The sequence below is a fragment of the Mercenaria mercenaria genome, chromosome 9, assembly GCF_021730395.1.
Source record: "Mercenaria mercenaria strain notata chromosome 9, MADL_Memer_1, whole genome shotgun sequence".
In the NCBI taxonomy this organism is placed as follows: domain Eukaryota; kingdom Metazoa; phylum Mollusca; class Bivalvia; order Venerida; family Veneridae; genus Mercenaria; species Mercenaria mercenaria.
Genome location: NC_069369.1, coordinates 10,838,502 through 10,854,933, shown reverse-complemented (window position 1 = coordinate 10,854,933; position 16,432 = coordinate 10,838,502). Strand labels below are relative to the sequence as shown.

The 16,432-nt window shown below is 34.8% G+C and overlaps 1 protein-coding gene across 1 annotated transcript; it reads left to right on the top strand.

Annotated features, from left to right (window-relative positions):
* The first annotated feature begins 6,156 nt into the window (after positions 1–6,156).
* Positions 6,157–13,963, top strand: LOC123547730 (neuropeptide Y receptor type 2-like). Its single transcript, XM_045334987.2, has 2 exons — positions 6,157–6,344; positions 10,789–13,963. The coding sequence occupies exon 2, from the start codon at positions 10,802–10,804 to the stop codon at positions 12,221–12,223; it is 1,422 nt and encodes a 473-aa protein (XP_045190922.2). The 5' UTR covers positions 6,157–6,344; positions 10,789–10,801; the 3' UTR covers positions 12,224–13,963.
* The last annotated feature ends 2,469 nt before the right edge of the window (positions 13,964–16,432 follow it).

Here is a 16,432-nt window from a genome sequence, read left to right as displayed (position 1 = left end):
GCAAGGAGGAATTTCTTCTTATACCATGTCAAGCACCACTTACTATTAAACATTATTTTGATTAATTGTTTAGATCTCACTTCACAGCACAGTTCAGTCTTTGAAAGAGTTGTTTGAAAATTTCTGCCAATTGTACTTTATTCGTTTTTTGGTCTTGGAGAAGTTAAAAATGGAAACGCAAGTGGGCGGGGTATATGGAGACAGAATATGGACGGATGTTTTGTTCATGAATAAATAAAGAGACATAATTTCATTGTAGTTTGGAAAATAATAAATTAAGAAGAAGATAATTAGGTAGTTTTGTTTACGCAATTTTGTTGCAGCTATTTGCAAAACTCCATGCTACAATTGAGAGAAGCTTTTGCACAAAATATCATTATCTATGTAGCTGCAACACGCATTAAATAATTCATATTGTAAGCTGTTAATGTCTAAATGCTTTAAGTAGACGTGTTCTAGTGTTGACAATATAACAACTTTACACAAGAAAAGTATTTTTCAAAAACCTATGTTAGATATGCAGCAATTATAAGGATATAACAAGAATGATCTTTAAAAAAGATAAAAAAGATACACGGCCGCATTAGTTAATGCACACTTTAAGCTACGGAACGTGCATGCACTCTGCACTTTTACATACGATCGGGTATTTATAAAAGCAAAACAAAATGTAGTTTTTAAAGTACAATTTGCATTTTTCATGGACTTCTAGCGGTTTTAGTAGGCATGTATATTGGCAATTTTTATGTAAAACATATTTTACAGAACACACATTTTACATCATAATTATGTGAATAATAATCTAGGAATTTTTGGCCAAACATTTTTGAAATCGTCAAGGGATACGAAATGACCAAAATGGGGACAAGTTGACTGGGGGACGAGTTGACTGTAAATCGTTTACGGGAGAGCACTTCGTATCAGAGTGGCAGAGTCGAACTCTGTCTTAGGGGATTCGGGTGTTTGACGTTTTACAAGCTATTTCCACAGGGGCCTTGCACCGGATTATACTGTCTAGAGTACCTGCACACCCCTTATGAAAATAATATCTATTTCATTCGGAAACCTGCACAAATCAAAATTTACAGTTTTAATCACCAGTTAAATGACCTTCGCTCGAGATATAAACAGGAAGTAAGATGAAATCAGTACCCCACTGCGGCCGGAAAAGGTAATATATACAAAAGAATGTTTAAAAATTATATCGAATAAATAGATCAGAGGTAACGTGTATATGCATAAAAGGTGATAGTTTTATTACGCGTGGGCTATAGTTCCGGATCAGCTTTTTTCATTAACCATAATTGCATTCAGTATCATTTCTATCAAAACAATTGTCGTTCACAATATTGATAATGAAGGCATTGGCAACTTAAACGTATTATCGACGGACGTCTGAATTGTAGGTCTTTCAATCAAACGGAGTCTGCTATTATTCTTCTTGGTTGCATTCTTTGCTTCCAAAGGATGTTTCTATAGGTTTTAATTACAATAATGTCATGCTACTAATTCTCTAATTCGCAAATATATTCGAATCAGACCGTCTTTATGATTTTATCATTATTCACTATCATTACTTGGCATGAAATCTTTGGACTCTTTTGCAGGGTATATACGGGGCGATGTTTCGCTAGGCGACATTCGGCGGGAGACAGTCGGTGAGATGCCATAACGACGTTTGACGACGTTCGACGTTATGTCACTGCGTCAGAACACAAAGGCACAAATCAGTCACCATATCACAGGGTTAGATTCATTTTATTTATTATGTTTTGCACGTTTCATAAACGGCTGAACCAAAACAAAATGCCTTTATTATCCATATGACATACAGTATAATGTCAGGGGAATTCATGTAATTTTAAAACTAACACGTTTCCATAGAAACTATTACAGGTACAAACACGTTGTAGGCATGCGTACTGGCATTTCGTCACAATTATTCTCAAAGTATTTGTGAAGTCCTTTGTGAGTGCAGTGTATCTGTATGTCGTAAATGACGATTTTTTCCTTTCGATTTGCAAAATTTCAAATTTTTATTTTTAATGTCTGATCTGGCCCATAATAATGACATCAAATTTAACAACACAAACGAGAAAATTAAGTTTCACTAGAAAAGAAAAGAAGAAGGAAAGAAATCAAAGAGCAGAAAAGAAAAAAAAAACAACATTTTTGGTCGAAAATTCCTTTCGTTTTCAGTTTGATGAGTGCGCAAGATAGGAGGTTACCTTTTTCGTGAGTAATAATTTTCTTTTTTGTTTCATTTCAAATACTTGGGGGAGTGGGGGGGGGGGGGGGGGGGGGGGTAAGGGTCTTTTTTTCCAACCGAAATTCCGGATACATGCATGTAAAGTTAGTCTATGCTAATTTGATACCCACTTTATTGTGTTACTTTTATTTGTGTTTATACTACTACTTCTGTATAAGCATTTGTTAAGGATTGTTGTGCATTTATTAAGGATTGTTGTATGTTGTGTATCGTGTTGTTAATATGTTATTGACGTATTAAGGTATTAACTCACCATGCAAATCCTTAAAGGTACAAGGCTCCGTCATCTTAATGTAGGCTATGCCCATTTCTTTTTCGGTAATCAACACCGAACTTATTACACAGTTCGGAACAAACATCCATAAACAGTCATATATTTTTAGTTTTATACTTTGATTATTTTATTCAAAGACTTTTTAAGTTAAATATTTATATGTTTAATGTTTGATATGCATGATTATAATAATTATTGTCAAACGTTTTACAAATGTCACCTAACCAGAAGGCACAAACTGGCATTTGAACCAACAAAAGTGACTTGCATTTTAAAGTATCCTTATTCTATTTTCTTAAAGGCTGACCTTTGGCAATATCAGAACAATGGTATTTCGTGAGAGGTGGCTGACTGTTTGTCCTTCTAAAATACCAGTTGATCAGTAATTGGCTGTATATAGTTGTAAATGTGTTTATAGTAGTGAAATGTTTAGTCAATACACATTGCTACGTATTCAGAAGCTGTTTACCTAAGGATGAGGTGAAGAAAACAACAACAATATCCTCTTTGTAAAAACACCAAAGTAATCGTCAACTTATAACACTTAGTTTATAATTTTCTTGTTCCTTTTAAACTGTGAGTTTCACGCCCCTAGGCGGGATAAAATAATGTTTGTTGTGTTTCAATCATTGTACATCTTTGTCCTTTTTATCATTTAACTTGAAATTGTCTTTGTTGTTTTTTTTTTGTTGTTTTTTTTTATAACATTTGAGTTTGAAATTCATTTCGGATTAACAGTTACATAAGTCTGAAGTTAAGCACAACCTTGTGTGGTGCAATATATGTCATTCAATATACCGACAATTAGAGATCAATTTCGCATATAGGCCATGCTCAGTCAATAATTAGGTCACTAAATACAACAATAAAAATCTGTTTGCCTAGGGTCTACAACTAAGACACCAGTATCGTTTTATCATTTCCTGTTCTACGTACAATTGGTTTGGCGCTTGTGTTATTTTATCGTAAGCCTGAAGGCTCCAGGTCGGATAGGAAGGAAGTTAGGTCATTCACAAAGATGCGTTGTTTTCTAAATATACCAGTCAAGCAGATTCTGCAGGATCTTTTAACAGTTTAAGACGATTCTTTACCACCAAGGCCACTATTTATAGGTGGATAAGGGTATTAAAAAGGGAGAATCTTGAGTCCAAGATCTATCTCGTATAGTACATCCCTGATCGTCAGCATACTCTCATAACATTGTTGCTGTAGCATTTATTGTAGCAGAATACTGGAGATATAGCTCCCCAGAGGGCAACATCAGTGGGCATTTTATAGCGAACTTTTCATTAAATTCTGACTTAACACTTGAATTATCGACGGCATGTGTAAGGTGCATCTTTTGACCAAAGAGCAAAATGCTAAAAGGGTGCAATGTCTAATCTAAAAATATTTTCTTGTTCAGGGTGAATTATTTGGAAGAACAGTGTGAGCATCCTGATTTAATATAGGATTTTCTATATCATATAATCTGAATTCCTCTCGTACTAGTGGGATATGCCAGCAATGCATAGTGTTACCTTCATATTCTTTGCGCACCTGGCCAATCTTTACAGCAATTGCCTGTTGCGTATTGAAACGGGTAAAAATTTCGTTGCTTCAAAAATGGGCCAATATTACGATTGCCTGGACGTATTTTGAAATGAAAATATGTTTAACAACGTTAAGATGAATCCGAATACGTTATTTTCGGTTGTAGCTGTTTATTCAGCTCAAGAGCAGATTTTCATTATTATAATGACTTCGTTTACCGTTTAAAAGCGTATAAAATAACCATATATACGTTCTTCAACGAAACAGTGCTCTTTCGGTTAAGAAACAAATATACGTTCTTCAACGAGACAGTGCTCTTTCGTAAGATTTTGGGTCATGGCAATTTTCGAATTGTATTTAGTAAAGTCATTAAACGTTTTATTAAAAGAGGTTATGACTCAACTGTTTTGAGACACACCGCATGTTTGGTGTTCAGCCCTTTTACAGTTGGACGCTATGCTTCCCTTAGATTGTGTCTGACTGAGCTATTTTGATTTCCGTCTTCTGGCCTGTTTCGTCGGGCCCTTAAGGGTGTTTCCCTTGCTCTGTCTTCTGCAAAGGCATTGAGTACATGCGTATGCATTTATATATATATATAACTTTTATTTACACTGTCCTGTGACTTTGGAACATGGTGGGGGTAAGAGTGAGGTTAGGTGCACCATAAACCGGTTTAGGTTCCCCAGTGGTTGTTTTGCCACTGACCATTCCAAGGCGGTGACCCACTGTGTTCCTTTATTTGTTTGTTTTGTCCTTGTGTGTTTGCTTTGTTTGTGTGTGTGGTGTGCGTGTATTGATCGTGTGCGCGTTTGGGGAGGCTACGTTTTTAGAATGTGGCTTTCCCTGTTGGATATTGTTCCTTGTTTTTATGTTTGTCTTTGAATACATGCGTTTCATGTTCTTAAGGATTGCATTAGGGTTTCACCTGGCGGATATAACTTTTATTTACGCTGTCCTGTGACTTTTGAACATGGTGGGGCTAAGAGTGAGGTTAGGTGCACCATAAACCGGTTTAAGCTTCCCAGTGGTGGTTTTGCCAGTGACCATTCCATGGCGGTACCCCACTGTGTTCCTTTATTTGTTTGTTTTGTCCTTGTGTGTTTGCTTTGTGTGTGTGTGTGTGGTGTGCGTATGTTGATCGTGTGCGCGTTTGGGCAGGCTACATTTTTAGAATGTGGCTTTCCCTGTTGGATATTGTTCCTTGTTTTTATGTTTGTCTTATAAGGCTTTATTATGCGTGATATGAATTTAAATAGGTAGGGTTTTCTCAAGAATGCCTAAAATATGCAAATTTGACAGTTTATTGATTTATTTCGATAAAAATAGTACTTAAAATAAAGACATTCCTAACAAAAATTATTTATCATGGATTTAACATGTAGAATATTAAAATAGTGAAAGAAAATTTTTAAGTCCGCTTTTCAGAACCATAAGTAATAACCGTTTCATTTTCAGGAATTGAAAGTAAAAAGATAAAAGTTTCAGGGTTCCTACGCTAAAATGTGGTCAGGTTTTGAGGACAGAAAATTTTACCCCGTTTCACTACGATGCCGTTGCGCAAAGGACATGGATCTTTTTTTTCAATTTATATCACATATTTGAAACACACCTCAAAGTACCCAAAAAATTTACTCTACCATGTCTTGCATATAATTAGTTAGTTCTCTTCTTGAAAAATTAAAGACCTTTTGAAAACAGAAAGTTATCTGTAATAACTTTTGAAGAAATAATACTTTCATTTACATTTATTTTTATATTACTATGTTAACAATTGGCCGTTTTAAGACCATGTTTATTTGTTTTAGATAAATGATAATTGTAGTAATGCTTTTTATTTCTTTTTTGTTTAATTTATGTTCTCAATTTAACTTCTCGGCTATTTATGACTTTTTCGTGTCCAACTCACTCACTCATCCCCAGCAAATCGCCCCCGCTATTATCCCATCTCTTTAATATATTTACCATGTCTCAAGATATTTTTCAGATGAATATTGATTTCAAAAATGTCCTCACCCGGAGTTAGTCATTTACAGCTAAACAGACTTCAATCCTGAAATTATTGGTTGCCGCAAAACAACGCTCTATCAATGAACTTTAGTCGCGTCGCGTGGCAACGAATGAGGAGTATAAAGTATTAAACATTAGTAGGTAGAGGATTGTGCTAAAGATGCTTGACATAATTGAAACGTTTAAATTTGTGCTCATAAGATATACAATATACAATTTTAATATTACAAGTGAACAATTAGTGAAATAATCTGCATTCTGGTGAGTTAAATAAAGTTTTATTTTAATTTTAAATTGCTTCTAAATGAAATGTGTAACATTTTAATCATGATTTAAATTTATTCCGTTGGGTTTTATTTATATTTCGTTTAACAACACAATTCAAGGTCATATTTGCGACTTTCCAATTTTGATATGAGTGGAGGAAGACCCCAGGTGCCCCTCCGTGCATTATTTCATCACGAGCGGGCACCTGGGTAGAACCACCGACCTTCCGTAAGCCAGCTGGATGGCTTCCTCACATGAAGAATTCAACGCCCCGAGTGAGGCTCGAACCCACATCGATGAGGGGCAAGTGATTTGAAGTCAGCGACTTTAACCACTCGGCCACGGAGGCCCCGAAATGTGTAACATACTTTAAATCAGCATGTTAAGACAGGGTTATTCCATATAGGGTTATCTTATTTATATTATTTTCTGTTTTTAAATAACACATTGTTAAGTATGTTTTCCATATTTTTCTGTACATGCCAATATTTAATATATTTTAATTTATTTAATATAGTAATATCAATGAAAATGCACACGTTTTATAGTTCTAAGACTACAATATTGTTATAAAAAGTTTGAACCATTTGGAAGTTTGAACCCTACAAGAAGACCGTTTCCGGACTTTAAGGCGTGTGTTACCTAAAAGATTTGGTAGAGATTGTTCAGGCAAGTCTTATCCTCTGAATATATAACTACTACTGAGGATATGCGTAATTTAGCTTAGTTAAAAAGTTTCAGGTTATAACATATGCCAGTCCTAAGTTGTATCAAAATATAACTCAGAAGCTGATTTCAAATACAACTTAATGCATTTCGTGACTCAGGTTTACATGAACCAGATCATATAAAGAAAGCGATGTTTTATAGGAAAATTGAATTGGAAATCATGTTTATTAAGCTAAATTATTACTTATGACAAGGGATACTTTGGAGTTTAAACTCTAATTTGTATATGTAAAATGCAGCACATGTTAGGAAATACCTTCGAGGGTCTTTATGGTTACATAAAGCGTCCTTTTTTTCTCCAGTGTAAGACCCGTTTATTTTTTATTATTTCTGATAATGATTTATGATATTTGTTAATTGACTATACACATTAACAAATTAGCGTGCGTCTCAAAAATCTGATATTGGCAGAACTAAATAAAACATATGGCATATGTTATGATGTAGTTGAAACCTTCTGATAAAAATCGAAATGACAAACTATACATATAAGTCTTGTTTTTATTGAAATGAAGTATCACACGCTTGATTTTTATACTACATCGCATTTCTGCATGGAAAGAACTTTTGTTTTCCACCCCGTCCCTCTCTACACCCCGAACAAACTCTTTAAGATTTAGTAGTATATCACCAAATCACAGAAATATTTGGTAAACCAACAATTTACCTGTCCAATATATGTTTTACAGTAGTGTGTCGTACGTCTGGATACAAACAATTTTCTAAAAACATTGTCCCTCTTTAAAAAAGAATGCCATTTGTAAAGACATGAATATAAACAAATAGCTGAAAAATAGACTTAAACCGAGTTTTGTGAAATATGGGCACTGGAACATTATGGCAAATGCATGTGAACGAAGTTTCAGGTCTTTGAAAATGGAGAGATTTTAGAGGCGTTAAGCCCTACGAAAGTGTGGCCCTTTTCCGGAATTCAATGCGTATACATGTATCAGGAAACTGGCCATTTTTAGTATAATGATAATACATGTTTTATATGCTGTTCAATTTTCGTGTACAACAGCTCTTTCTTTCTATGATTTGATGTTGTTTGAATTCTTTCTGCAAAATTAGGAGCTAGCCGTCAAATGTATGTAGTTTTCGACTGTAAAGATTACCAGTAAACGTAACCATTCTTTATTAATATTGTCCTGTTCTCTGAAATTTACAGTTAACAACCCCACCTGAATAAAGTGATGTTGAAGAATAACTTCAATATCTAATCACAATGGAAAATAATCGGCTTTTCCGGTCATTGATCTTGAACTTGAGATCTGACAAAGTTCATCAGCCTGTAATAGGTCTTCGATTGTTACTTTCTTTACATAAATATGGAATAAAAGTTGTTGTCATGCGTGTAATGTAAAAAAAGATTAAAACCAAACTTATCCAATGCAATTATGTAATACGTTTTAGAGAGATATATGCATTAAATAGTATGTAACATCATTCTTTTGCAAAAAACGTGTGCTGAATCTTTGCCAAATGATGCACAATTAAACGAAGTGCTAAATTCTCAGTAAGATATATATATATATATATCTCCCTCTCTCTCTCTCTCTCTCTCATCGGTGAAAAGGATCATGTATGTGAAAGGTTTTACTCTTTCTTTCAATGGGCGTCTGGGAAGTCAGAAATCATAACTTGAGTGACACACAATTTAGCCATATAAGGTTGATGGGTACTGGTAAATCCTATTTTTGAAGTATTTTATACATATCAGATCGCGACCTCTCTGTTATTTACTTTCATCCTAAGTCATTGACCGACATCTCCTAAAGTCAGGGCTTGATTTAAGTTTGAACCCAGTAAAAACAGGTTTGTTGAAACAGCTTTTTGCACAGTTTTATCATTGTTCAAACTTTGTCAGAAGCCGGCTTCATGCAATGGGCCCCTGGACTAGTACTGCGATAGAATTTTTCATTTTGAAAATATTGACCTGTGTTAAAATGTCTGAAAGGCGTCGTTCATATATAACTGTGTAACTTATAAAGTTTATCATTATATAAATGTTCGTGGATTCTCAATGAAAATCTGATATAAACACGTCATATACATAATGTACTTTTGTAAGCGTAAAATGTGCTGCGGGAATTTTCAACGTGGTGACAAAGTGTATGCAATATCATGTCTGCCTAATACATTGTTTACAATAATGTAGATTTTGTCTCGAAGACTTTATGGAATTTAATAATTAAATCTATATGGAAAGCTTTTAGAAGCATTAAATGGAAGCAAGCCTCATCCTATAAAAGATAATGGAACATCGCCTTACGCCCACTAACACCAACTGTAGTAGAAATATGAGAATGGACTGCATCATCCCAAACTTATAGGAGTTATAACTGCACAATGCCAAATCGTCTGAAACATATAAGGCTAGACTTCAATGTCGAACAGTAAAGTAAAGCCTGATTATGTCATTATTGATCTAATCAAAACATGTAACGATGAACCAAATCAGGCGTCTAGGAATTGCCAACTGTGACTGACTTTCCGGTAACAGATTTAAAATGTGGTACTATTTCCCCCTTGTACATTTCTATTATGTCTTAATATAACAGGGACACAATTTTAGCGATATTATTGCTTTTCACTCAGCAGTTTCTGCAATTAATGGCAAGACAAGACCAATATAAAGTTCAGATGACATACTGTTACCTTTACCTAATGGAGAGATGCGGATATCAGCAATTCACCTTGCATGTGTTAATTCACTGTCACGACAAAAGAAAAAAGTTTTTAATTCCACCTAGTTTTAACAACATATCGTTATATCGATAATAAGTGACTGATTTGTAATTAAGTTAAAATACACTCACACGTTCGCAATATATTTTGGAAAAAAATAAGCACTCGCATATCATAGGATGCTTTTAAAATGTTTAAAAGTTTTGTTCTGAATATCCGATATATTTATATAAAAAATGAAAGCGTATAAGATAAGACAACTTTTTGACGTCGATTGGGTATTTACAAACCTTTATAAATTAAGCAAATATTTACATGATAAATGGTTGATTAAATTTCGTCCCAATAACAGATATTTCACTTTAAAATCTGATTGCAAAGTTGCACTGTATTCTTTTATTTCAATATACCTGTATTGTGCATGTACACTAATCAGTGGCATACTCACTTGTAATATATATATTGGTATATTTGACTGAAATGTGAAAAGGCATTCATTTCGTAAGCACAGTCTACTATTAAAGTAAATTTAATAGCAAAGAGGTACAATATCCGTAAGCAATGCACATGCTATGAAAAGATAGTCTGTTGAGGAAATCTTGTATCATCGCAGTGGAGAATTACAGTCTATCTGTACTGTATCAGTGTCATCTTAAACTGTTTGCAGCATAAGCTTGAAAAACAAGAGAGATTTAAACGTAAAATTCATTTCACCTGAACGCACTGTCAAAAATATTTACTTGTACTCCAAAGGTCATAAATCTCACAGCAAAGTTGAAAGTCGTTAATCTACATTACGAAACAATCATTCACTGATACATTTGACATAACAGCTTATCCGTAGAAAAAGATGCAAAATAGCTCGTGCATTTACGCAGCACTTAACATGAAAGAAAGAAACCATTCATTCATTTTACGACTTATCCAGTCAAATACATCATACACAACGTGCGGCCTTTTATCGTCGCGAATGTTAAGATATTATTACAAATTAGTAGAACATTTTATTACTATGTTTCAGACGGCTGAAAGAAATGGAGCTGAATGATTCAATCAAGAACAGCCTTGGTCGTATGATCCTGCAGGGCAACTATAACGTTAAGATACGCTCAATGGAATCCCAAGTGCTTCAGATTAAAGATACAGAACATATAACGATATATGACAACGAAACAAATGCTACTGCAGAGGACGTGGACGATCCGTGTGACGGGGAATCAATGATGATAAATGCTTCCAATTGTCGAGGAATACTTAAAGAGTTCCAGTCTTCCCACTGGTTTACTCCAAGCCAAGAGGCCTTACTCATTGTGTTTTATTGCGTCGCCATTATTCTTGGTATCCTAGGAAATTCCATTGTCGTGTACATTGTTCTCAAATTTAAACATCTTCACAAGCCTAGAAATTTCTTGATACTGAATCTCTCTGCGTGTGGCATTATCATGTGTATCGCATGCATGCCATTTTCTTTGATTCGTTTGACGTTAAAAAACTGGGAGCTTGGTGACTTTCTGTGCCGTTTGAGTCCAACGCTGCAAACTATAGATGTATTCGTATCAACTTTCACAATAGTAGCTATAGCGGTTGATAGGTACTCGGCTATCGTATGTGCCTCAAGGGAGTCGAGTAACCGGAAATTGGTTTACTACTCCATTAGTCTTATATGGTTCTGTTCAATTATTCTGTGTATTCCAATGATGATGTTTCATGAGGTGCAAGAAGTATACCCAGAAGCATTGAACGTTCAGCTGTATACAATCTGCATGGAAGTGTGGCCGTTTGATTGGATGAGAAAATTGTACACAACATGTGTTCTCCTGATACAGTACGCGGCACCGCTTGCAATAATATCAGTACTGCATGGCAGAATTTGCCGATTCCTGCGGCTAAGAATCAATGACAATCCACGAACGGACTTGGAGATGGCCAGAGTATTACGTGATATCAAGCGTCAGAGGAAAAACATGCTGCTACTTACAGGAATAGCAGTCTCGTTTGCAGTAGCATGGCTTCCGCTCACAGTCCTCAACACGCTTGCTGATTACGACTTCCAGTTGTTTCTCAACAGAAACTTCAATCATGCCTACGCATACTGCCTCCTAGCTGCCATGTGTTCTGCATGTTTGAACCCGATAATCTACGGCTGGTTTAACTCGAATTTCAAGAAGGCATTTTTGCTAGTCCTTTGTTCAATTAAACATTCGGTAACAGATCTCACAGAAATGGCAACAATTAAAAATGATTCAAAAGGAAACAGCCATCAGCCGTATCGGTTTTACAGCAGTCTTCGTTTAGACTCGGCAGATCCTTTGGCCACTTGCAGATCGATATCAAGTCGATCGGCTTCAAAATCAAGCAGCCAGAACAGTATAGCCAGCAGCAAATCATGTGGATCTAAAAGTGCAGCTTGCAAATCGTCCGCTTTGGAACCTATTCAGTTGCAGGCCAGTGACTAAATCATACGAAAGTATATAGAATTAAACCGGTTGATTGTAAACATTCTTTAATTTAACAGAGCTAGATTTTAATAACTGGTTTTTGATACGACAAGTTCGTTTATGTACGATAAGCTTGATGCTATCTTTGCTGTAAGCTAGTCTTGTTGTGTTTCAAATTATAGCGTTGATTCATTTCTTAGATCGTCTTGAGTTCCAGCAGGCGACCGATTTGATAATAGATTATCGTTGTGAAAGCTAAATACTTACACACTGTGCTGTAAAATGTAACTGGAAAGTAATGTTCATAATGGTGCGTTATCATTCCACCATGGATATTCTATTAGAACAACAAACCTGACAATGATCTGACACTTTAAACTGTAAAAGGTGTTTTTCCTAGATGTGTTGTACCTGTAACGCAAACTGCAGCGTTATTTCTGTGTAACTGTTGTACAGTAACTGTTACCAAATACCGTTTAATAATGTCTTTACATTTTGAATTATATATATTTATATTACATCATCAACTATTATGTATTATGCTGCTTTAGAAGGAAAAAGCTGTATATTTTGAAATCTCATGAACCTATTCTAAATATTGTGCAATTGTTACAGCATAACATGTTCATGTCCGTAAGAGATTATAATTTGAAAATTGATGTCTACCTGTCCTGTGACTTTCGATACGTGACTTTAAATAATTAATATCTCGGATCAACTGTTCCAACGTCGTTGGTATGCATTATAACAATTATGGACCTGTTTACTCGTCTGATTGAAATATTGGCCGAGAACATTGGACACAGTGACCCGAACAGAAGTCTATTTGGACGTATATTATGTTATGATGATGAGGTAAATTTCAAATTGTATCGACCTGATCAAAGTATGCACCGAAGTATAAGAACCATGGTCAGATCCGTAGACTTTGATATTCACCGATATTGCCATACAGAATTTGAATTTTATATTTTTCCCCCATTTTTTTATTTCATTTCAGTACATTGATATTAATACATATACATTATGTTCATCATATGGATACAATACTCATAAAACGTCAACATATCATGTTTCAACATTTTGTCCATATATTTCAGCAAAGTCAAAAAAGTATATATTGTGCATAATATCTATCTCTGAAATGTTTTTCAAATACTAATTAAGGATGGAAAATGTTTGATGAATAAGGAAATGATGGAGCGTCCTTAAAGAAAAAACAGGAAGAAAGCGGTACATATTTGAGGAAAAAGTTGTTTTCATGCTTGGATTTAGTAAAGAAAAGAGGTTTAAGAAGCGGAGGGAACTAAGTATACAAAGAAAGAAAAAAAGGCTGTTTTGCTCAGACAAAAGTTCTCTGTTGGTATACATCACCATGAAATTCAGTCCATTTTGAATGGTATACATCTTATCCTTCAAACAAGCAACGGTATATTCGATATCAATCCGTTTCTCAAGATAAAGCTTAAATAAATTAAAAGTTGGAGGTGTTTATCTTTATTTATTTCTAAAAACTATAGCTGTCACAGGAGTGACGAATTATGCCCCCACAATACGGCCTTGTCACAGAAGTAAGCCAATTTCAAAGTCAAACTTGTCCTATATTTGATGATGTTACACCTGTGTATCAAAAATGATTTAAATCTGTCAACCCTGCAAATAAAGTTTTATTTTTCTGGGTCAATGTGACCTTGACCTTTTACCTACTGACCTCAAAATTAATAGGGGTCATCTGTTGGTCATTATCAACCTCTCTATTAAGTTATTATCCAGAAACCATGAAAACAAACGGACAGACCGGCAAGCGCATTCCTATATACGCCCACCCAAACTTCGTTTGCGGGGGTATAATGAAATCATTTGCAAGACTAAAAATATTATTAATGACACTTTTTATTTTTCCTAGTATTTCCAAAGATTCCCAAAGATACAGTTTGAATGTCTAGTGGGGTGTCTGATAGATATAACAGAATTTTAATTTTATGGCTAAACTGAAAACAGAACATAAAAGTAAGTACCTATTACTAAAACTTTATTTATTTATTTCTTTTGTTGGTTTTAACGTTGCATCTACACAATTATAGGTTATATGGCGACTGTCCAGCTTCGATGGTGGAGGAAGACCCCAGGTGCCCCTCCGTGCATTATTACATCACGAGTGGGCACCTGGGTAGAACTACCGACCTTCCGTAAGCCAGCTGGATGGCTTCCTCACATGGAGAATTCAACGCCGCGAGTGAAGCTCGAATCCACATCGATGAGGGGCAAGTGATTTGAAGTCAGCGATCTTAACCACTCTGAAACGGAGGACCCCATTACTTAAATCAATTCTTGATTGTTTTTCAGACAAAAATTGTTTACAATTGTACACAGACTCAACGGGTTATATCAAAACGCCTGCTATGTACTAGAAATGCTTAAATATCATTTCAAAAGATTATATCATCTCGAGAAGGATGTTGTCCCTTTACAAATGTTATTTTCGAGTGAAATATACCATTGCTGTGTGGAGCGCATTGTTAATAGGATTTTTTTTGCGGTGAATACCACTGTAGATGGACCTCCATACCACCAATTACTAGTGAAAAAGATAAGCTGAATTTAAGAGTCATTTGGCAAAGGAAGAATACTAGTACTTTATGTTTTTTCAAACTATGGTAATACTATGTATTGTCGAAATTAATATAAAATAAGAGATGGCACATACAACGTAAGTTTATATATTTATTTGTTACGATACACAATAGGTAGCATACTACACTCTCGCTCTTTAAACTATCTGTATTCACCTTGTTATAAGGGATAGGAAGATTGTTGAACATTGCATAACCACTTACATAAACAGACTTTAATTTTGTTATTGTTTGTTTGATTGTTCTGACTCCTAGCCAGTTTTTTTGTATAAAACGATTAGTTTTAGTAAACGAAAATACACTACTATATTTCATCAAGTCTACATGTGTTTTATTTAAAGGTATTAGACTGTGTATTTCTTATTAAAGTTTTGATGGACATTTTAAACTTAAAATGTTGTTTGCTATTTTTAGATAAGGGTCGTATACTCATTACAGGTAACACTCAGTTTGACTATTATGTTAAAAACTCCTAAAGTAATGTCTCAAATTGTCTTCTTGTCCAGCGTAATTGGAATTGTAACGACCCTTGAGTGTCTGTAAAAATGAAATGGCGGCCCGCTAGGGGATGTATTACATTCTTATGGAAAATACAAGAACTCTTCACAAACGGGATTATCAGAAAATTCACAATCCGTTTCGTGGAAATATTTAGTCTTTCATTTATTGTGCATGCTGAGAAAAGCAATGAATTTGAAGACACATCAAGTCCAACAAAACAGCAAGTGTGTGTTTAGAATATCTAGGAAGGTGAAAGATGACGTGAATCTAAGTTCAAGAAATAATAAATAAACAAGGAATAAATGAGCTCGTCTTATACTGCCATGGCGATCAAAATATCAGGAATTTGGTATCGAGATTGAACCATATAAATTATAGAACTTGTTTCACAATAAGCCTTAAATTAGACAATGATGTATGAGTATCATAAGAATTCATTTCTATATGCGAAGTGTCTAAAAAAGACTCTTTCTTTGCGAGAAGCTCAGATCCTTGAGTAGTTGTTTTATGAATAGGAATATACTCTCGAACACAATATTCGTACAGTTATATTGTTTCCAATGAAACCACCATTAGCGAATTTCAGTAATGAAACTGGTATCTTACAAGCGAGATAGCGTTCTCGTGTCAGTTTTCTGGCCTTAAAGTAATGTTTTTAATCCTCTAATATCTATGGAAATTGACCATCAGGCATAATCTTATCTGTCTAAAGTAATCCTTGTCTACACTTGAGTGTATAATTTGGGATAAATATGCATACCGGTGATGCTTATATAATTAAGATTTCGTTCTGTCTGGCTTTTTGTTTTCAGAAATATCAGTCTTGGGCCGTTAGATGTTGAAATAAACTTGGAACACGCACACCAGCTGCCACTTGCTAGAAATGTAAAGTGACATGTCACGTGCACATTTTTATTGTGATGGTAAGTTGTGTCAAATATATCATTATGTAATGTAAAAACACAATTCGACATATGCTAGACTGCAACGTGCGCAAATGTCAAGGAATATTTTCACGCAAACAATGGGCATGTATGTAATATAATATGCGACTTACCATTTGATACAAATAGCTTAAGATGTTAAACAGGAG

What these genes read in the sequence shown, in the direction of transcription:
- LOC123547730 (XM_045334987.2), top strand. Translation starts at nt 10,802, where the DNA reads ATGGAGCTGAATGATTCAATCAAGAACAGCCTTGGTCGTATGATCCTG.